The following is a 22,770-nucleotide window of genomic DNA, read 5'->3' on the forward strand; positions in this document are numbered from 1 at the left end:
ATTTTATATTATGTTCAGCAACATAGATTTCTTTTTTGCCCAAATGTAAAAAAAAATATTTTCAATATTCATGTTTATATTATTGAAATCAAAATACTACTCATATTATAGAGAAAGCAGTAAAGCTTCATATGACACCAATTTTTGTAGCACCTACAGATGAAACAATATGGAGTCTTAAAGTTTGTTAATGTGTTTTTAAAAAGTTTCTAGAAGCGAAGAAGCAGGGTGTTCCATGATGTCATATCCTGTGTTTAATCGATTGGTTGCTTACTGTGTAATCTGCATTGACATTGGCTAGTTATGACTGGTTAATCACTTTGTTTTTGTCATGATTTGTATTTGTCGTATTCGGCCAACTCCAATTAATTATTACTCAATTATGATAAACATGTCAAATAGAGTACCAGTCAAAAGTTTGGCCACCTATTCAGTCTAGGGTTATACTTTATTTTACATTGTAGAATAATAGTGAAGACATCAAAACTATGAAATAACACATATGGAATCATGTAGTAACCCCAAAAGTGTTATCTAAAATTATATTTTGATTTGTTTTTTTTCAAAGTAGCCACCCTTTGCCTTGAAGAGCTTTGCACACTTGGCATTCTCTCAACCAGCTTCACGAGGAATAATTTTCCATCAGTCTTGTAGGTGTTCCCACAAATGCTGAGCACTTGGCTGCTTTTCCTTCATTCCAAACCATCTCAATTGGGTTGAGGTCGGGTGATTGTGGAGGTCAGGTCATCTGATGCAGCACTCCATCACTCTCATTCTTGGTCAAATAGCCCTTACACAACCTGGAGGTGTGTTGGGTCATTGTCCGGTTGAAAAACAAATGATAGTCCCACTGAGCGCAAACCAGATGGGATGGCGTATCACTGCAAACTGATGTGGTAGCCATGCTGGTTAAGTGTGCCTTGAATTCTATATAAATCACTGACAGTGTCACCATCAAACCTCCTTCTCCATGCTTCACGGTGGGAACCACACATGCAGAGATAATCCGTTCACCTACTCAGCGTCTCACAAAGACATGGTGGTTGGAACCAAAAATCGCACATTTCCACGGGTCTAATGTCCATTGCTCATGTTTCTTGGCCCATGCAAGTCTCTTCTTCTCATTGGTGTCCTTTAGTAGTGGTTTCTTTGCAGCAATTAGACCATGAAGGCCTGATTCACGCAGTCTCTCTGAACAGTTGATGTTGAGATGTGTCTGTTACTTGAACTCTGTGAAGCATTTATTTGGGCTGCAATTTCTGAGGCTGGTAACTCTAATGAACTTATCCTCTGATGCAAAAGTAACTCTGGGTCTTCCTCTCCTGTGGCGGTTCTCATGAGAGCCAGTATCATCATAGCGCTTGATGGTTTTTGCGACTGCACTTGAAAAAACGTTAAAAAGTTCTACATTTTCAGCATTGACTGACTATGTTTTAAAGTAATTATGGACTGTCACTTCTCTTTGCTTATTTGAGCAGTTCATAATATGGACTTGGTCTTAACAAATCTTCTGTATACCACCCCTACCTTGTCACAACACAACTGATTGGCTCAAACGTATTAAGAAGGAAAGAAATTCCCCAAATTAACTTTTACCAAGGCACACCTGTTACTTGAAATGCATTCCAGGTGACTACCTCATGAAGCTGGTTGAGAGAATGCCAAGAGTGTGCAAAGCTGCCATCAAGGCAAAGGGAGGTTACTTTGAAGAATCTAAAATAACAAATATATTTTGATTTGTTTAACACTTCTTTTGTTGTGTTATTTAATTGTTTTGATGTCTTCACTATTATTCTACAATGTAGAAAATAGTAAAAAATAAAAGTAAAACCCTTGAATGAGTAGGTGTGTCCAAACTTTTGACTGGTACTCTATGCACACATTTTCCCCTAACCCTACCACCCCTCCCCTAATTGGAGTATACTAATAAACTATAACACTTAGGCTTCTACTTCCAACTCATACATACTATATATATATATATATATATATATTTTACAGACACAAAGTATAGTCATTTTGTTGTTTTTAATCCCACCCTTCAGCTCCACTCAACCCCTCCCATCTATCATTTTCTTTTTTTATTTAACTAGTCAATTAAGAACAAATTCTTATTTACAATGACAGTTCTACACCGGCCAAACCCGGACGACACAGGGTATTGTGCGCTGCCCTATTGGACTCCTGATCACGGGCGGTTCTGACACATCCTGGATTGTCTGTATTGGGTCTCTGTATTGACGCCTCAAGCACTGAGATGCAGTGCCTTAGACCGCTGCGCCACTCGGTTAACACCATCCAGTTTTGATATCTATTTGCCATATATTTTTCTACTGACAGGTAAACAATTTAATCAAAAAACAACTTTATATAGGAGTGCCTTTAATTTGACAGCATATAAACTCAGCAAAAAAATAAACGTCCCTTTTTCAAGACCCTGTCTTTCAAAGATAATTTGTAAAAATCCAAATAACTTCACAGATCTTCATTGTAAAGGGTTTAAACACCGTTTCCCATGCTAGTTCAATGAACCATAAACAATTAATGAACATGCACATGTGGAACGGTCGTTAAGAGACTAACAGTTTACAGACGGTAGTTATGAAAACTTAGGACACTAAAGAGGTCTTTCTACTGACTCTGGAAAAACACCAAAAGAAAGATGCCCAGGGTCCCTGCTCATCTGCGTGAACGTACATTATGGCATGCTGCAAGGAGGCATGAAGACTGCAGATGTGGCCAGGGCAATAAATTGCAATGTCCATACTGTGAGACGCCTAAGAAAGCGCTACAGGGAGACAGGACGGACAGCTGATTGTCTTCGCAGTGGCTGACCACGTGTAACACCAGCACAGGATCGGTACATCTGAACATCACACCTGCGGGACAAGTACAGGATGGCAACAACAACTGCCCGAGTTACACCAGGAACGCACAATCCCTCCATCAGTGCTCAGCCTGTCAGCAATAGGCTGAGAGAGGCTGGACTGAGGGCTTGTAGGCCTGTTGTAAAACAGGTCCTCACCAGACATCACCGGCAACAACGTTGCATATGGGCACATTACCCACCGTCGCTGGACCAGACAGGACTGGCAAAAAGTGCTCTTCACTGACGAGTCGCGGTTGTCCCACCAGGGGTGATGGTCGGATTCGCGTTTATCATCGAAGGAATGAGCGTTACACCGAGGCCTGTACTCTGGAGCAGGATCAATTTGGAGGTGGAGGGTCCGTCATGGTCTGGGGCGGTGTGTCACAGCACACCGTTACAGGGAAGACATCCTCTTCCCTCATGTGGTACCCTTCCTGCAGGCTCATCCTGACATGACAATGCCACCAGCCATTCTGATTGTTCTGTGCATGATTTCCTGCAAGACAGGAATATCAGTATTCTGCCATGGCCAGCGAAGAGCCCGGATCTCAATCCCATTGAGCACATCTAGGACCTGTTGGATTGGAAGGTGAGGGCTAGGGCCATTCCCTCCAGAAATGTCTGGGAACTTACAGGTGCCTTGGTGGAAGAGTAGGGTAACGTCTCACAGCAAGAACAGGCAAATCTGGTGCAGTCCACAAGGAGGAGATGCACTGCAGTACTTAATGCAAGTGGTGGCCACACCAGATACTGACTGTTACTTTTGATTTTGACCCCCCCCTTGTTCAGGGACACATTATTCAATTTCTGTTAGTCACATGTCTGTGGAACTTGTTCAGTTTATGCCTGAGTTGTTGAATCTTGTTCATACAAATATTTCCACATGTTAGGTTTGCTGAAAATAAACACAGTTGACAGTGAGAGGATGTTTTTTGTTGCTGAGTTTACATGCTCAGTTGGGCATGACTGAGCATGTTTCTGCTCATGAGGTTGGCTATCTAACGTGGCCTTGACATCGCCTACAAGCGTGATCGGGGATTTCTATTGGAGAAGCAATTTCTAGGAATCTTCATAATAAACCATCTTTGACTCAGTTCTCTACACCAGTGGTTCCTAATCTTTTTATAGTCCCGTACCCCTTCAAAACATTCAACCTCCAGCTGCGTACCCCCTCTAGCACCAGGGTCAGCTCACTCTCAAATGTTGTTTTTTGCCATCATTGTAAGCCTGCCACACACACACAATAGATTTATTAAACATAAGAATGAGTGTGAGTTTGTCACCCAGCTCTTGGGAAGTGACAAAGAGCTCTTATTAGGAACAGGGCACAAATAATAATATAATAATCAATAATTTTGCTCTTTATTTAACCATCTTACATATTAAACCTTTTTGGTTCATTGAAAATTGTGAGTAACTCACCACAGGTTAATGAGAAGGGTGTGCTTGAAAGGATGCACATAACTCTGCAATGTTGGGTTGTATTGGAGAGAGTCTCAGTCTTATTTCATTTCACACATACAGTCTGTGCCTGTATTTAGTTTATGCTAGTGAGGGCCGAGAATCCACTCTCACATAGGTACGTTGTTGCAAAGGGAATCAGTGTCTTAACAGCGTGATTTGCCAAGGCAGGATACTCTGAGCGCAGCCCAATACAGAAATCTGTCAGTGGCTTCTGATTTAATTATATTTTCACAGAACCGCTAGTTGAAATTTCGATGAGGCTCTCTTGTTCAGATATCAGTAAGTGGACTGGAGGCAGGGCATGAAAGGGATAACGAATCCAGTTGTTTGTGTCATCCGTTGAGAAAGTACCTGCGTAATCGCTCACCCAACTCACACCATTGTTTGGTATTGTCCTGTTCTGTCGCTCCTGTCTGTTCCCTTTTTTTTTCTTCTTCCTTGCCAGCGGGCTATAGTGCGTAATTACCCACCGCATATCCGCACGAAGACGAGGGTTGAGTTACTGTAGGTTTTGGGGAAGCTCCATATAGATCTCATCTCTCTTCTGTGGTGCCCAGTGCGATTGTCATTTCTCTTGTTGTGGTCCGGTCTGGTGTGCTCAGCAGAAGGGAAGAGCGATCATTTTTTAAGTATTTACTTCTGACTATGGTGTCTAATGTAGACGAGTTCATTCGCTTTCCATCAGAGGAACTGTTCGAATGATGGACTAAAGAACAGCTGTTGAAGATCGCTTAACACCACAAGATTGAAATTAGTGATAAACGTCTAAAGAAAGATTGTGTTGATGTTGCCAAAATGTTACGAGAAGGACCCTGAGATGTTATTTTCGTTGGAGATTGTTGCTGACACGCTCTCTTGTTCACCCTGTTCCTGAATGTCTGTGTGACTGACCATTGTTTGGTTTTGTCCTGTTCCCGAATGTCTACGTGACTGACCATTGTTTGGTTTTGTCCTGTTCCCGAATTTCTACGTGACTGACCATTGTTTGGTATTGTCCTGTTCTGTCGCTCCTGTCTGTTCCCTTCTGGTCTCGTTTTCTTATTTTCTCTGAAAGGTTGCTTCCTGTGCACAAAGTTTGCTGAGGTCTGGGGAGGACGAGGTTGGCTGGGACAAGTGGAAGTGTGAACATGTACCCCCTCATCAATTTGGGACGCATAGGGTGGGTCAATATGTTTGTGTGACTGGTATGGTGTTCCGCGGTCCTTGTTGGTCCCCGGTTTTATGGGGGGGAGGGGGGGGTGAAAACCCTCCCACTCTGTCTGCCGTATTCTTTCTCTTTGCTCTGGTTTTCCTTATTAGGATGTCGGTGGGCGGAGCCGGGAGGGTCGTCAGCGACATGGGACACTTCCCCATTCATTGAGGAGACTCTCTCCATGCAGACACACTTATAGATTTTGGTTGTGGCATTTTTGTGGCCGTTTCTTTGCTTTGGCACCTTTTTGAACACCCCTCATTATCACATTTATGCACGCAACCACTCACTTACACTACTGATTACACACACCATTGTTAATTGTATTTAGTTTATTTAAGGAATAACAAAATCTTTATTAACAAATCTCCACGTTGTCTCCCTTTCTGTTACGGACTATGAGCCGGTTCGTGACAAATAGTCCCCGCAAAAAAACAGTCTCATTGTCAACAGTGAAAAGGCGACTCTGGGATGCTGGCCTTCTAGGCAGAGTTCCTCTGTCCAGTGTCTGTATTCTTTGCCCATCTTAATAATTTATTTTTGTTGGCCAGTCTGAGATATGGCCTTTTCTTTGCAACTCTGCCTAGAAGGCCAGCATCCCGGAGTCGCCTCTTCACTGTTGAGGCTGGTGTTTTGCGGGTACTATTTAATGAAGCTGCCAGTTGAGGAATTGTGAGGCGCCTGTTTCTTAAACTAGACACTAATGTACTGGGGGTACGCATACCCCAGTTTGGGAATACCTGCTCTACACTGAAGGGAAGTAGTAAGACAGGGGCCTGCAGTGTCACAGTGCCCCCTGCTGGGGAGACCTGGTGGTGGGAGAGAGGAAAGGACTGGTTCACACTATAAGGCCAAGCTGCAAAGTTAAAATTGGCTATATCGTAACAAATTTATGAAAACTAAAATAAACTTGTCTTAATTTAAGGTTAGGGCTAGGCATAAGGTTAGCAGTGTGGTTGGGGTTAAGGTTAGGTTGAACATTTTAAGAAGATACATTTTAGAACCTCCAGCTTTGCAGCTTGGCCAGATGGTGACAACCGAGAGCAGACTGGAGCCTCAGCTGGCCCTCTAGTCAGCAGTACGACATGCATGAGCAAGCTGGATAATATTGCAGATCAAAGTTCAAATATCACGTGTCACCTGGACTTACCCTCTGACAGTGCATATGTTTGTGGTGATAAATCAGTTGCCCAAGTCGGGATCAATAAATTAATACTATTACAACTACACGATGGTAAAGACAAGACAGGCTGTTCCTTTTCCTTGGATGCCCTCGATCACCATGTCTGCATGGTGCGTTTCCGTGTGTGTGTGCAACACGAGTGCCTACGGACGTACCTGGATGCCCTCGATCCTCTCTGTCACGACGTAGGCATGGTGCATGGCGATGAGTGGCACCTTGACTCCAGCCATCTCACCCAGCTTAGAGGCCCACACTCCTGACAGGGCAAAGAGAGAGAGTGCGTGCTTAAGCTCAACATTGCAGTTCGACTGTGCAGAGTCCCTGATCTACAAATCACCTTGCATCCTAAATAACTACTCGTCAATGATCCGTCCAAATCAACTCTATTTCTTGTTAAGGGCTTTTTGTAATGGTTCAGTCATCTTGAATAGCGTCCAGATGCTTAAATAGGAGGCCAGAACATAGGCCTACGGGTCAAATGCACAAGGGGGGGGGGGGGTACTTTGTGGGTTCTCCAGACAGAGCAAAATGTAATTTGGGGTACAGTAACCATTAAAAAAAAGTTTGGAATCACTGTGATAGACGACTGACTAACCTGCACAGTTTACGACCACGGGGGTCTGGATGGTTCCGTGGAAGGTCTCCACAGCCTTGACCCTCTTCACTCCCATGTCGTCTGTGCTCACCTGGATCCCCGTCACTGGACAGTTCTCTATCACCTGACAGGAGAGCGAGCCAATCAGAGATGAGGTGAAAGACAACCCCATGTATACGTATCTATAGTTATTATACTCATGGCTATCGCCAGGAGTTATTTCTGGCTGTGTGACTTGCCCAGAAACAAGCCTTACCAGACCCGGAGCCAGGATAGTGACTAAAGGGGCAGTTGAAAATCGGTGAGGGGGCACAATTCTGGGGGGGGGGGGGTGTTCTTGAATTGGAATTATATTGACTTCTGCTTATATCACGCCATACCACAATAAACAAAAGTTCATTGAGTGCTTTTGAAGTGACAGGTTGGCGTGGAATCTGTAGCCTAATGTATCTCCGCTGCGCTGTGTCAGCATAAAATAGGGGCCTTCTAGCAGTTGTAAGGACAGAGATTAAATCAGGAGGCAGGCAGGTAGGTAGAGGTGGAAATGAGTGTTGGATTTATTTTCACAGCGCTGGCGTTTCAAAGATGACGGTGATATTGACAAATATATACACTGAACAAAAATATAAAACGCAACATGTAAAGTGTTGGTCACCCCAAAAAAAAATATTTCTCACATTTTGTGCACAAATGTTTACATCTGTTAGTGAGCACTAATCCTTTGCTATGATAATCCATCCACCTGACAGGTGTGGCATGTCAAAAAAGCTGATTAAACAGCATGATCAGTACAAAGGTGCACCTTGTGCTGGAGACAAAAGGCCACTCTAAAATGTGCAGTTGTGCCACAACACAATGCCACAGATGCCTCAAGATTTGAGGGAGCATGCAATTGGCATACTGACTGCAGGAATGTCCACAAGAGCTGTTGCCAGATAGTGAAATGAAAATGTAATTATCATAGGCGTTTTAAAGAATTTGGCAGTACATCTAACCGGCCTCACAACCACCGACCATCTGTAACCACAACAGCCCAGGACCTCCACATCCAGCTTCTTCACCTGTGGGATGGTCTAAGACCAGCCACCCGGAGAGCTGATGAAACTGGGTTTGCACAATTGAAGAATTTCTGCATAAACAATCCGAAAACATCTCAGGGAAGCTCATCTGCATGCTTGTTGTTCTCACCAGGGTCTTGACCCGACTACAGTTCGGCGTCGTAAATGCTCACCTTCGATGGCCACTGGCACGCTGTGTGCAAGTGTGCTCTTCAGGGATGAATTCCGGTTTCAACTGTACCTAGCAGATGGCAGACAGCGTGTATGGTGTCGTGTGAGCTGTCGGTTGGCTGATGTCAACATTGTGAACAGTGCCCCGTGGTGGTGGGGTTATGGTATTGACAGGCATAAGCTACGGACAGCGAACACAACTGCATTTTATCAATGGCAATGTGAACGCACAGAGATACCGTGATGAGATCCTGAGGCCCATTGTCGTGCCATTAATCCGCCGCCATAACCTCATCACCACCACTCACCAGACATGTCACCCGTTAAGCATGTTTGGGATGCTCTGGATCGACGTGTACGACAGCGTTTTCCCAGCTCCCGTCAATATCCAGCAACTTCGCACAGCCACTGAAGACGAGTGGAACAACATTCCACAGGCCACAATCAACAGCCTGATCAACTCTATGCGAAGGAGGAAAATGGTGGTCACACCAGATACTGACTGGTTCTGATCCACACCCCCACCTTTTTTTTTATTTAATTTTTTTTTAATATCGGTATTCCCAGTCATGTGAAATCCATAGATTAAGGCCTAATGAATTTATTTCAACTGACCAATTTCCAATTTAGCTGCAACTGCGTGTATATTTTTGTTCAGTGTATATTTCACGGGGCATTGATCAAAATTGACACGATGAAACAAATTGGCAGGAGTCGGTGCCCAATAGTGGCGAGAGACGTGCCTATAGCGCTTCTTCACCACATACCCCTCGCCTTCTTCTGGTCTCGACATTATTAACTATGCCCGAGACACATTCTTCACGCATAAGCAGTAACCTCAAACATTGTCAGAACGTAGCAGTGGTCATTTTCCCTTCAACTGAAATCCTTACTGTTCAGTATTTCTACCCACACTATCCAAACTAATAGACATGTATCAGCGGGGCAGAATGGCACATTCCAACCCCCCCCCAGCAGTGACAAGTTCCACACCCAGGGGCATTTGCGGTGGAGTCATTTTCTCTCCAAGCATTGGGAAAGAGACACACAGCACACCTTCTCTACAGGCACCGAAGGGAGCTCAGTCATAATCAATTCATTGTCAGTCAATGTCGGGATGAAAACCTTACACATCCCATCATAGGTCAGACGCCCCTGCAGAGCACCGGCCATAGTGCCATAGAACAGCAGAGGAGCAGGAAAGAGAGAGTTTGACCCCGCCCTTATAAATATAAATCAAATATTACAGGCGGACGCGTAGCACGTTACTCATTTAGCCTCCCACTTTTATGGAAACCCAAAGGAATCATGCATAACCACCCCAGTGACTTTCCATAGCCCCCCTACACACACACACCGCGGCACGCTCTGTCCATTGTGCTGACACAGCGCAACGGAGATTTTTGTTGTTTTGCGCCAACCTGTCACTCAATCATTTGAACTTTTTTGCCATTTTTATATAGGGATATAGAACTACAATTTAAAGGGGGGAAAAGTTTGAACTGAGGGGGCTAATCCCCCTTTAGCCCCCTGGTGGAGCCAGGTACGATCCATTACGTTATAACCAATGTTCCCTCTAATATTTTTTAAGCACGGAGCCAATTTCAGGTCTGCTGAGCGCTTGAATTTGAATCTTGTGAAATTTCTGTGCATCTTCAGGCACGCGTTCACTTTGAACAATGAGGCTGTACCCGCTTTAATTGACTGTTTTAACAGTGGCCATGTCTGTGGCTATTTGATCATAATGTAGGCCTACCAGAGTGGCCTACCATAAAAACCAAATGGAGAAAATGTATCACATAACATTTTAACATGGAAAGAGAAGTTCTATCATTCAGCCTACATTAGCAGCCATGTATGGGGTTCAATGTAGGCCTAAATTCCATGAGCCTTTTGGAAAGAAAAACTGGTGAATGTTAAGCCCTGCATGTTATCAGACAAAGAGGTGACTGAACATTTTGTTGTCTCTTATGCAAGAAACCACAACTCATTATTATTTCCGTACCATTATTACAGAGAATCATACAAATTATGCTACCCTCTGCCTACTGAGTACTTAGCTTATTCAAGCCTGTCTCAAAATAAAACACTGCCCTTTTAAGATACAATAAAGGTATTTACCAGACTAGCTTTTCAGAGATGGCTAGAAATCTACACGTTTTGTGCTCTTGTAGGAAGTAATCACTCCCACATTGCTGACTACAAATCAGCAATAACTGCTCTACTAAATCATTAACTAGCAAAGAATGTAAAATGAGCACACGTGGCTATATGCTGCTCTCGCTTTGATCTCAAAACAAATGCATAATAAATCACGACAGCTCATGCTGTAAAATAGTCCAGTTTAAAGTGAATGGCACGAATCCATATATGGCAATGGTCTATTTGCATATAGGCCTACTGCAGCTCAGATTGGTTATGGCGCACCCATCTGTGTATAGTACGGGCCTGAGTATTGCTTGTCAATACAATCCTACACCGATACGCTTGGCCTACAACAAAATCTCTTGCATAGTTCGTTTTGGTATGTTGCATTGAAAGTGGCAAATATTGCATTGATTGGATCACAATTCCCACAGTAAAGGGAAACGTTGATAGTGTTAACTAACGGGGAAAACTCTAGAAAGTTGAGTGAAGTTCAATCTCGCGCTCCTCTGCGTGGGCTGATTTTTCTTCTGCATGGCAGTCTCTTGGGAGCTACGTCCACAGCTTAGAGGGAACATTGGTTATAACATACAATCACATAGTAGTTATATGGTAAAACCATAATGACAGATTCATTCTTCAGGAGCTTTTTGTGCCTGAGGAGCTTTTTGTGCCTGAGAGTAGATGAGTGGGTGTTACAGGAGCAATGCCAACAGTAGTGCCAACAGAGTATAAAGTGCCATAGTTTGGTATCTATCGCTGGCCATCTAAAGGTTTTACTGTCTTAATATTCATTGGTATCACTTATAGCAGGAAAGAGAATATGGAACAGTGGACTGGACCCTACAGAGTTGATGCTCAGGGTTCACCGACCTCCCTACACTACAAAACACTGATAAAGTGGTCAGAAACTAGCCTGCTCTGCTCCTGAGCGGTCTAGAAAAAACATTGTTACCTTAAGGAACTGCAGGTTTATAGCCCACTCAATGTCTTTTACTGACTATTAAGGTGCAACTGTACGCCGGTGTCAAGATAATGTTTCCATCTTTAATAGTACACAAGTGGGAAGAGAATAATTAAGCAAATAACTCAATACTCAAGCCATGTAACGCTTAAGTAACTTGTGTGCGTGCGTGTCACGCTGGTCTCCCATGGGAGAAACCAACATCTTAACTGTTAGCCCAATAGGAGATTCCCCCCATGGGCCGAGGGTGACACTGATTCTGAAGTCGCAGGCAAGGCTTACTCATCACAAGCCAATGAGCCCGTGTATGCATGCATCCGTGAGTGTTATCTTTACCGTGGCACCACGGGCAGTGGCTGCCCTGGACAGGGTGGTACAGGTGCCAGCGGGGTCCATGGTGCCATCCTTGGGGACGTACAGCGTGCCATAGAGGTCATCTACGTTCATCAGAGGGTACAGGTCTTTGGTCTCAGCGGGGGACAGGACGTGGGACTCGATACCGTACACCTTCCCCAACTGGAGAGAAGAACAATAAAATGACATCATCCTCGTGAGACAGCACCACACTTCCATTTTGCATGGAACCTCTATTAAAATACAGGTTATTCTCACTGTGGGCAATTCCACTCGAAAAAGGTCTGTTATTAACATGTTTTAACCACTCTCTTAAAATGGTAGACTATCAGGTACTCAGCAAGGAGGTCTGATTTCACCATTACTGAAACAGGACCCAGATGGTAAATATAAAGATCCAGTCCACCTAAACTGGAGAACCCTTACACTTCCGTGCTGTGATGCCAAAAACCTAGCAAAATGCATAGAATTTAAAAAAAGGTATTGCCGGATATTAATCATCCTAAATCAGACAATACTTTTTACATGGACGATACATTGGAGATAATATAAGACAAATACTGGAAACAATAGAAAACCATGAAAACTATTCCAACTGAAAAAGAGACTGGAGTAGGACCAGCTTTGCAATCATTTTTTCTGTTTGGCATACATTATAAAAGTGAAATCTAAGTCTCAGCATAATTCTATTACCATGGAATTGCCCTAGCTCAAAGACTGAAATGTTGACACCGAAATATTACATTTCATAAACTTGTCTCCCCCTGCCCCGTATGGGAGTTGTGTGATTTGAGTTCCAGATCATTTGTGCAATAATCAAAACGGTCATACGGTCCAGTGCTGCAAGTAAAGACCTTGTTAAGCTGCAGCTGGCCCAGAACAGAGCGGCACGTCTTGCTCTTCATTGTAATCAGCGGGCTGATATTAATACTATGCATGCCAGTCTCTCTTGGCTAAGAGTTGAGGAAAGACTGACTTTGTCACTGTTTTAAAAGAAACATTAACAAAAGTGTTGGAAATTCTAAACTGTTCGCATAGTCAACTTACACACACACACTTTACCCCACCAGACATGCCACCGAGGGTCTTTTCACAGTCCCCAGGTCCAGAACAAATTCAAGGAAACGTACAGTATTATACAGAACCATGAGTGCATGGAACTCCCTTCCATCTTATATACTGTAGCGCAAGTGAACAGCAAACCTGGTTTCAAAAGACAAATAAAGCAACACCTCACGGCACACGCCTCTCCCTCATGGGACCTACTTGTTGTGTGTATGTACTGACATGTATGTGGAACTGATAGATGCACACACACACTACATGTTAATCTTTTTCAATGTATGCAAATTGTAAAGTATTTTGTCTATAATGTCTTTTTCGTTATATGTTGGACCCAAGTAAGACTAGCTGTCGCCATTGGCATCGGCTAAAGGGGATCCTAATAAAATCAAACTGGGCATTTCATCTCACACCCACAAGTTACCGCTGGCCTATTTACTGAATTCGCTGGAGGGGTAGGTCTAGTCTGGACAAGTAAGGCCCATAGGTACAGTAGCCAGCCTCTACCCTAACAAGTTATACAAGTTTACTCCGTTGAGTCTAGTCTATTCTGGAGCAGCAGGGCCCAGTCTACAATACGTACCAACGTGAGGCGTTTATACTCGTCCAGCCTCTGCTTGTTAGAGAGAGACACCTCTACCCCAACCAGTCTAACCTAAGACCCCAGTCCAGTGTAGTCTGGTCCTGTATGAGCGTACCGACATGAGGCGTTTATACTCGTCCAGCCTCTGCTTGTTGGATGCGATGAAGAGGCCTCCGTTCTGGATCCAGCCCGTCTCTAGACCGGTCTCCTGCTCCAGGTCATGGCTGATCACCTGTCTGGTGTGGGCTAGCAGCTCCACCTCCACATCACTGGGCCTCAGCTGCCACAGCAGACCTGGGACAGAGACACCACAAGAGACAGTGACGATTAGTGAGGGAGCAGGAGAGAGAAAAAGAGACCAAAAGGGAGAGAAAGAGAGAGACGAAGACAGACAGAGCGAGGGGGGGGACTAATATGTAAGTACATTTGTTTTCCGGCCAATTAGACTCCCCTTTAACAATCCCAGAGGTTATATTCTTCTCCTTTAAAACCTGTTCAACTGCGTGGTTGTTTTGGACCCAGTCCCGGGTCCGCAGTGCGTCAATATCGGTGGCATATCCTACGAAAGCTACAGAACTTGTCTTTTTGGAAATTGAGCTCAAATTTTCAGCTGGCAATGTCATAAGAATGCCCCTGTCACCACCTCCCCAGAGGCTATAAATCATGCTCTATGGTCATTTTTATAGAGAATGCAATTTAGGTCAAGTAACCAAAAGGGGGGGAAAAAATCTGTAAGCATGGTAAGGGTACATCCTTGTGGTCATCATAATGCATTTATTTTCCTAACGGCATTTAATGTGACATCACCTTGAATGCATCTTCCATATAACCCTTTGGGTCCCCAGGACCAGGATAAAAAAAAACACTGATATACATGACAGATCCATTTACAAAACAATCCTACACATTAATGAATCAATAGTAGCAAAAGCCACAGCCTGGATAGGCTTCTGGGTGGTTAGGTGGGTACTACCTACCTGCTGTGTGCCAGGTGGTTCCGGCGGTCAGTCTGTCTCTCTCCAGCAGCACCACGTTGGTCATGCCCATCTTGGCTAGGTGGTAGACTGTCTGGCATCCCAGGCTTCCCCCTCCGATTACCACAGCCTCTGCTGACTTGGGAAGGGGCTTGGTAGGCCCACTGCCACCCTCCTCCACCTACCATGAGATTTGTTTAAATAGAATACACATAGTAAAAAAATAGAATACACATAGTAAAACTACATTTCTTATTAGATGTTCTCTTTTTTATATGAAATATATATATTTTTTAAGTAGGGAACAGATTGTTATTTGGCACTTGCACTGAAAACAGGTGTAGACCTTACAGTGAAATGCTTACTTACAAGCCCTTAACCCACAATGCAGTTATGAAAAATAAGTGTTAATTAAAAATAAATAAAAAAACAATTAAAGAGCAGCAGTAAAATAACAGCAAGGCTATATACAGGGGGTACCGGTACAGAGTCAATGTACGGGGGCACTGGTTAGTTGAGGTAATATGTACATGTAGGTAGGGGTAAAGTGACTACGCATAGATAATAACAGAGTAGCATCAGCATAGAAGGGGGGGGGGGGGGGGGGCAATGCAAATAGTCTGGGTAGCCATTTGATTAGATGTTCAGGTGTCTAATGCTTGGGGCAAAAGCTGTAAACACAAAAAAGTTTGAGACATTACCATTGTGGTCCTCCTTTAGCCTATGTTTTTATTTAACCAGGCCAGTCAATTAAGAACAAATACTTATTTACGACGACGGCCTTGCAACGTACATAAATAAAACGCGATACACCGTGTACAGAAAACCTTAAGAATACCTGCTCTTTCCATGACAGACTGACCAGGTGAATCCAAGTTAATGCTATGCTCCCTTATAGATGTCTCTCGTTAAATCCACTTCAATCGGTGTAGATGAAGGGGAGGAGACAGGTTACAGAAGGATTTTTAGACAGGGACTGTGTGCCATTCAATGGGCAAGACAAAATAATGAAGTGCCTGAAAGAGGAGGAAGGGAAGCGCTACTAAGGTACACAATAGTACATTTTTTAGTAGATAGAAGGTGCTCTTTGGTAAAAGGGGTGAATTGGTCATCAAAAAGAAAGGTGGACCAAGGCACTCGTCATATAATTAATTTAAATGCCTTTATCCCTGACGAAGGCCATGCGGCCGAAACGCGTCGGATTTTTAAAACTTTGTTTCTATTGAACATGCCAGACAAATAAAGGCACTTTAATTAATTATATGAAGAGTGCCTTGGTCCTCCTTTCTTTTTAAAATAATTAAGTGCCTTTGAACGGGGTACGGTAAGTAGGTGCACCGGTTTGTGAAGAACTGCAATGCTGTTAGTTTGGCTGCTCAGTCTAACTTAGTGGTCACTCAACAATCATAGCGCTGCCATTCCAAACCAATCAGAGCGCTTGGAAATGTGCATCTGGACACTGCGCCGCCCACTCAGGTCAGAGTGTTATCATCGTCCGAAAAGAGTACGGTTTCTGAGGACTTTTTTTGTCGACAGTAACACGAATGTCAATGTTGTGCGAACATCGAAATAACCACAACAAGTAAGATCCCAAGTTATTACAAGACCCCTCGTAAATACCCGAAGTGTGTGTGTGCCTAATTTGTGGTGGTCAGGAAGAAAAGGAAGAAAAACATCCCGTGGAGCAGCGTTTCCCAAACTTGGACCTGGGGACACAAAGGGGCGCACGTTTTGGTTTTTGCCATAGCACTACACAGCTGATTCAACTCATCAACTCATCAAGGGGCGGCAGCGTAGCCTAGTGGTTAAAGCATTGAAAGGTTGCCAGTTCAAATCCCCGAGCTGACAAGGTACAAATCTGTCGTTCTGCCCCTGAACAAGGCAGTTAACCCACTGTTCCTAGTGTGACCACCTCCCACTCCCACACCTGGGCCCGGTGTCTCCCAGGATAAATACACCACTTCCCCATTCATGGAGGAGACTCTCTCCATGCAGACACCTTGATAGATTTTGTTGTGTTTTTTTGTGACTTTTTGGTTGTTTGCTTTAGCACCTTTCAACACACCGCATTATCACATTCATGCATGCCAAAACACTCACTTACACTACTGATTACTGATTACACACACCATTGTTAATTGCATTTAGGTTACTTTGTTTAATAAATATATTTTGTTACTCCTTATCTCCACGTTGTCTCCCTTTTGTTACGGGCTTTGAGCCGGTTCGTGACACTAGGCCGTCATTGAAAATAAGAATTTGTTCTTAACTGACTTTCCTAGTTAAATAAAGGTAAAATAAATTAAAAATTAAAAAATGAAGCTTTGATTATATTAATCAGCTGTGTAATGCTAGGGCAAAAACCAAGAAGTATACGCCTTGGGGTCCCCAGGACCGAGTTTGGGAAACGCTGCTGTAGAGGGTCTGAATCAGCACTAAGTACTGGACATAGCAGGTGAGGGCTCTGAAGCCAACCGCTCAGACGAGCTCCTGCTAGCCATTCTTTCACCGTGTGTATCAAGAATGGTCCACCACCCAAAGGACATCCAGCCTTGACAACTGTCGGAAGCATTGGAGTCAACATGGGCCAGCATCCCTGTGGAACGCTTTCGACACCTTGTAGAGTCCATGCCCCGACAAATTGAGGCTGTTCTGAGGGTAAAAGGGCAAATCAATTTTAGGAAGGAATTCCTAATGTTTGCTATACTCGGTGTATAATGCACTACTTTTAACCAGGGCCAATAGGGACTAAGGATTAGGGTGCCATTTCGGACATAACCATAGAGGATGACAAAAAAAACATCACACAGACCTTGAGTACGTTCTCGTAGGGGACGCTCTTCTCCGTGGTGGGCTCTGAACTGGAGCTGTAGCGACGGGAGGTGGTGGCAGAGCGGCACAGGGGGGAGAGGGCCGGACGGCAGCTAGCCACCTTCCGCACTGCTGTCCCCAGGAAGGCCATGGCCCCTGCACACAGAGACACATACCGGTCTGATTCTGACCTGGCTACGCAGCTACCATGCCTCCTACAGACAGTCAAATACAGTCAAAAGCACATCCCTTTAAGGTGTCAAACTTATCCCATGGAGGGCCTAGTGTCTGCAGGTTTTTGTTTTTTTCCCTTTCAATTAAACCCTAGACAACCAGGTGTGGGGAGTTCCTTACTAATTAGTGACTTCAAATGAAGACCAAGAGAAAAGCTAAAACCCGCAGACGCTCAGCCCTCCGTGGAATGAGTTTGTGCTGTGGTTTAGGGGGGTCGTTCTAGGCTAAGGAAAACGAATAGGGACATGAATAGGACCCACACTCTATTGCAGGGACGGTGGAGCAACAGTGTGCGCGCGAGTCCTAGTCATCCCTGCAAGACAACACAGATGTCCGACTCATTCCACAGAGCCAACCTGAGCTGGAATCTGCTCCTGAACCTTGTGCCATGACAACCATCACGCGAGTCTCGATGTGAAGCACAGCATGTAAACAAACGTCACGGGCCGAAGCCATTTCACTGATTCTCTTTGTGCTGCATGGCATTGACTATCCACATCTGGGAAGAAAAAGTGTTATTCTTTATCCCAAATGTCACCCTATTTACTATATAGTGTATTACTTTTGACAAGGGTTCCATACGGCTCTGGTCAAAAGTAGTGCACGATGTAGGGAATATGATGCAGTTTTTAATGCATCCTCCATACTCGATGTCAACAAACCTTTTAGCCATAGACCAGTCTCTTATGTCAGACTTTACAGCTAGTAAAGGGTGATACCTAGTCAGTTGTAGAACGGAAATGTGTCTTCCGCATTTAACCCCTCAGAGAGGTAAGGGGTGCTTCCCTCAATATTCAGAGACATCCTTGTCTGGTTACATGAGACTGAGACATTGACCAAAACCACCATTGACTGACAGATAGGAAATGACAGGGGGGGGAGAGCTTAACGATTCCCATTTCTTCTATTACCCAACCAAGTTACACATCCAAACTCTGAAATCAAGACCTTGGCCAAAAAACATTACTGGCAGCCAAAAAAAAATTGAAATGAAGGCATATGTACATATTTCCATCGTAAAAATTTGGAATAATTAAAAGCTTTGATTTCTGGTCAAACAGATGGAAAAGAGGTCTTCGAAAACATCTAGCTGAAAAAGTCTCAAAAAAAGGTATTGCGCAATAATGTTGAAGACCCCTGCCAACTAAAACATTTACATTTAGTTTTGCCTTCTGTAAATGTAAGAAATATTGCCTAGTGCCTTGTCATTGTTACAAAAAAAAAAACACATAGAAAATATTTTTTAAAGCTAATACCAGTTACACTAATCATAAAACGCAACATGCAACAATTTCAAAGATTTTACCGAGTTACAGCTCATATAAGGAAATCAGTATTTCGCGTGACTGGGAATACAGATATGCATCTGTTGGACACAGATACCTTACAAAATAGGTAGGGGCGTGGATCAGAAAACCAGTCAGTATCTGGTGTGACCATTTGCCTCACGCAGCGCGAGACATTACCTCACATAGAGTTGATCAGGCTGTTGATTGTGGCCTGTGGAATGTTGTCCCATTCCACTTCAATAGCTGTGCGAAGTTGCTGGATATTGGCATGAAGTGGAACACGCTGTCGTACATGTCGATCCAGAGCATCCCAAACATGCTCAATGGGTGACATGTCTGGTGAGTATGCAGGCCATGGAAGAACTAGGACATGTTTAGGGAATTGTGTACAGATCCTTCCAACATGGGGCCGTGCATTAGCATGCTGAAACATAAAGCGATGGCAGCGGATGAATGGCACGACAATGGGCCTCAGGGTCTCGTCACGGTATCTCTGTGCATTCAAATTGCAATCAATAAAATGCAATTGTGTTCATTGTCCGTAGTTTATGCCTGCCCATACCATAACCCCACCCCCACGAGGCACTCTGTTCACAACGTTGACATCAGCAAACCGCTTGCCCACACGATGCCATACATGCAGTCTGCCATCTGCCCGGTACAGTTGAAACCGGGATTCAGCTGTGAAGAGCACACTTCTCCAGCATGCCAGTGGCCATCGAAGGTGAGCATTTGCCCAATGAAGTTGGTTACGACACCGAACTGTAGTCAGGTCAAGACGCTAGTGAGAACAAAAAGCATGCAGATGAGTTTCATCATCATCATTTCATCACCCTGAGACAGTTTGTTCATAAATTCTTTCTGTTGTGCAAACCCACAGTTTCATCAGCTCTCCAGGTAGCTGGTCTCAGACCATCCCACAGGTAAAGAAGCCAGATGTGGCGGTCCTGGGCTGGCGTGGTTACACATTGTCTGCAGTTGTGAGGCCGGTTGGACGTACTACCAACTTCTCTAAAACGACGTTGGAGGCGGCTTATGGTAGAGAAATTAACATTCAATTCTCTGGCAACAGCTCTGGTGGACATTCCTGCAGTCAGCATGCCTTAGGCAAGCTCCCTCAAAACTTGAGACATCTGTGGCATTGTGTTGTGTGACAAAACTGCACATTTTAGAGTGGCCTTTTATTGTCCCCAGCACAAGGTGCACCTTTGTAATGATCATGCTGCTTAATCAGCGTCTTGATATTCCACACTTGTCAGGTGGATGGATTATCTTGGCAAAGGAGAAGGTGAAATGCTCACTAACAGGGCTGTAAACAAATTTGAAACCATTTCTGGGATTTTTAATTCCGCTCATGAAACATGGGACCAACACTTTACATGTTGCGTTTATATTTTTGTCCAGTATTGTTAGTGTTCTTACTGATAACTTGGTTTGTGATTTATTAAATGATTAAAATGTGTCATTCTGTTACCAAATCTGTAACAGAATGGCTGCAACTGAATTGTCACCTGCTACTGTCCTCCCTTCCACTGGCATACTGTTATGCTCGGCTCTGTTTTCTTTCTGTCACATGGTGGTCAAAGCAAGAGAGTGTGGAGAACTCATCCGCCCCCATACCTGAAAGGCACCTGTCAATAAAATCACTCAACCTGGACACACTAATAACACTAGTGACATCACAGCCATCATACATAAAAATGTTCTTCTATCTCCTTAATGTTTTTGTTTTTTTTACTGTAAAGTGTGTTGTGTTTTAAAATGCACTTTAAATAATGTTTGATTTAAACAGAGGGCCACTGGCAGCTACCAATACTTGACCTGGGCTCTAATGTGAGATCCTGTAGCACTGCATCGTGCATCCACAGAAACAACATTCACTTTAGTCTAAATGGAACAGCCTAGTGGAAATGTCCCACTTGAGTTTGATGTGTTATTGGCCACATAGGCCTTCGCAAATAAACAGAGTAAATATTTTACCAATGTAGCCTGAATTTGTTAGCCTGAAATCTGATACCGGTTTTCCTTTTACTCCGTGTCATGCCAATTAAACATTCGACATTTGTTAGGCCAACACTTAGAAGAGCTGTAGCCTACTGTGTGTGTGTGTGTGTGTGTGTGTGTGTGTGTGTGTGTGTGTGTGTGTGTGTGTGTGTGTGTGTGTGCAATAAACTATACAGAAAGGTATATATGCAATTCTAAACTGGGTGTTTCGAGTCCTGAATGCTGATTGGCTGACAGCTGTGGTATATCAGACCGTACACCACAGGTATGACAAAATATTTATTTGTAGTGCTCTAATTACCTTGGTAACCAGTTTATAATAGCAATAAGGCACCGCGGGGGGGTTGTGGTATATGGCCAATATACCACGGCTAAGGGCTGTATCCAGGCACTCTAAGAACAGCCCTTAGCCGTGGTATATTGGCCATATACCACACACCCCCGAGCCTTATTGCGTAACTATACAACTAGAGAAAGAATTTCAATACTGAAACAATGTTGTAAATGTCAGAGAGACAGTCAGCAAGATTTATACAAATCTCCGCTATTTTAAGCCAAGTGCTAGTCTAAAATGGGATAATGTCTAGATGCGTTTTACACTGGAGACAAAGTTCACAAATTGTCTAGCTTGGTTGATGTGACAATTGATTACCCAGTCAAATCGAAGAGGACGTAGGCATTTCAACGTCATAGGTGGTAATTTGTGGAATAGACAGAGGCTGGAAAGCGGTTTTAACCAATCTGCACCCAGGATTAGACTCACCCGTTGTGTAATATAAAGTAAATTAACTGTGTTGTGTGCTCCCCTACACGCAAACACTTACTTTGCTCCTATACGCTTCTGTTCTTGATTAAAGTTGATCCCCAAAAATGCAATAAGAGGGGGAAAGCATACAGCCGGAGACCGTTAATATGAAACTCACTCGAAAATGGCCGTGTGGTGTCTGAGCCCGAGCTCAAAGTGTGGTTATCGCTGGCAGCAGTTTGATCATCCCTAACCTAAAACGTAGCAGGGGTAAAAGAAACGCCTGAAACTAAATACAGTAAATACTGATGATGACGAGAAGAAAAAACTTTCTAGGGAGATTGTCTTCTGCACTGTTCAACCAATCCAGTAAATGTGGAGGAGGAGTTCAAATGGAGTGACGCCGTGTTAACAAAGATTTTTAGAACTAACCCAAGATAGACCACGACCTGTCGTTTCCAATGGGAGCAAATTAATCATAGTGACCGGAACAAAGAGGAAGTTGCCAGAGCCAAGTACGAGCTAGCGAGATCCTATTGGAGCGTTCTATCATGTATTTGCAGTCAAATGAGCCTCTAGCATGAGTGGAGTGAGTTTGGAACCCGTGTATGAGTCTTTGAAGTACTTTTCACCTACAAACTTTATATGTCCGAACTCAAAATCAGATATACTTCCAAAAATAACATGGTCGCTGTGGTAGATCGTTTATTTTCTGCATTTATTAGAGTGCCATCAGGTAGCCTGCTTTCAGATGTGACCATGTAAACAGGATTATTAGGGAGATCGTTCTTGCAAAGCATCTAAACGTTTTAATCGAACTATTATATTAATCTGACTATCTACAAGAATCACATTATTGTGTGCATGTAACCATACTCAATTGGGCGTTAGCTCAAAAAACCAACATTAGCATGAATTTCGTCAACAACAAGTACAACATTACAAATATTTTCTTTTCGACTGATTTTGAAAAGGGATTGAAAGCGATTCTACGGTCTGCTGGGTGAAGCGTTATACACTCGTCATTCATTGCAATGGGATTCCTGTCTCGTTTCTCTAATATCGCTGTAGAG

At 43.7% G+C, this 22,770-nt stretch overlaps 1 protein-coding gene across 2 annotated transcripts in view; it reads right to left on the minus strand.

Moving 5' to 3' along the window:
- Positions 1 to 22,054, minus strand: part of sardh (sarcosine dehydrogenase) — a 95,808-nt gene extending 73,754 nt beyond the window's left edge. Inside the window, exons 1-7 of one of the 2 annotated variants that reach the window (XM_071349891.1) lie at positions 21,876 to 22,054; positions 17,427 to 17,581; positions 14,618 to 14,795; positions 13,756 to 13,934; positions 11,978 to 12,157; positions 7,304 to 7,427; positions 6,864 to 6,964 (exon numbers count right to left, since the gene is read on the minus strand). In XM_071349891.1, the coding sequence (XP_071205992.1) occupies positions 6,864 to 6,964; positions 7,304 to 7,427; positions 11,978 to 12,157; positions 13,756 to 13,934; positions 14,618 to 14,795; positions 17,427 to 17,576 (912 nt within the window). In that variant the 5' untranslated portion in view covers positions 17,577 to 17,581; positions 21,876 to 22,054. Of the gene's footprint in view, positions 1 to 6,863; positions 6,965 to 7,303; positions 7,428 to 11,977; positions 12,158 to 13,755; positions 13,935 to 14,617; positions 14,796 to 17,426; positions 17,582 to 21,776 lie in introns of both variants that reach the window. The other variant, XM_071349890.1, reaches the window with a different exon arrangement.
- Positions 22,055 to 22,770: the final 716 nt, after the last annotated feature.

Source organism: Salvelinus alpinus, chromosome 18, assembly GCF_045679555.1.
Source record: "Salvelinus alpinus chromosome 18, SLU_Salpinus.1, whole genome shotgun sequence".
Classification (NCBI taxonomy): Eukaryota; Metazoa; Chordata; class Actinopteri; order Salmoniformes; family Salmonidae; genus Salvelinus; species Salvelinus alpinus.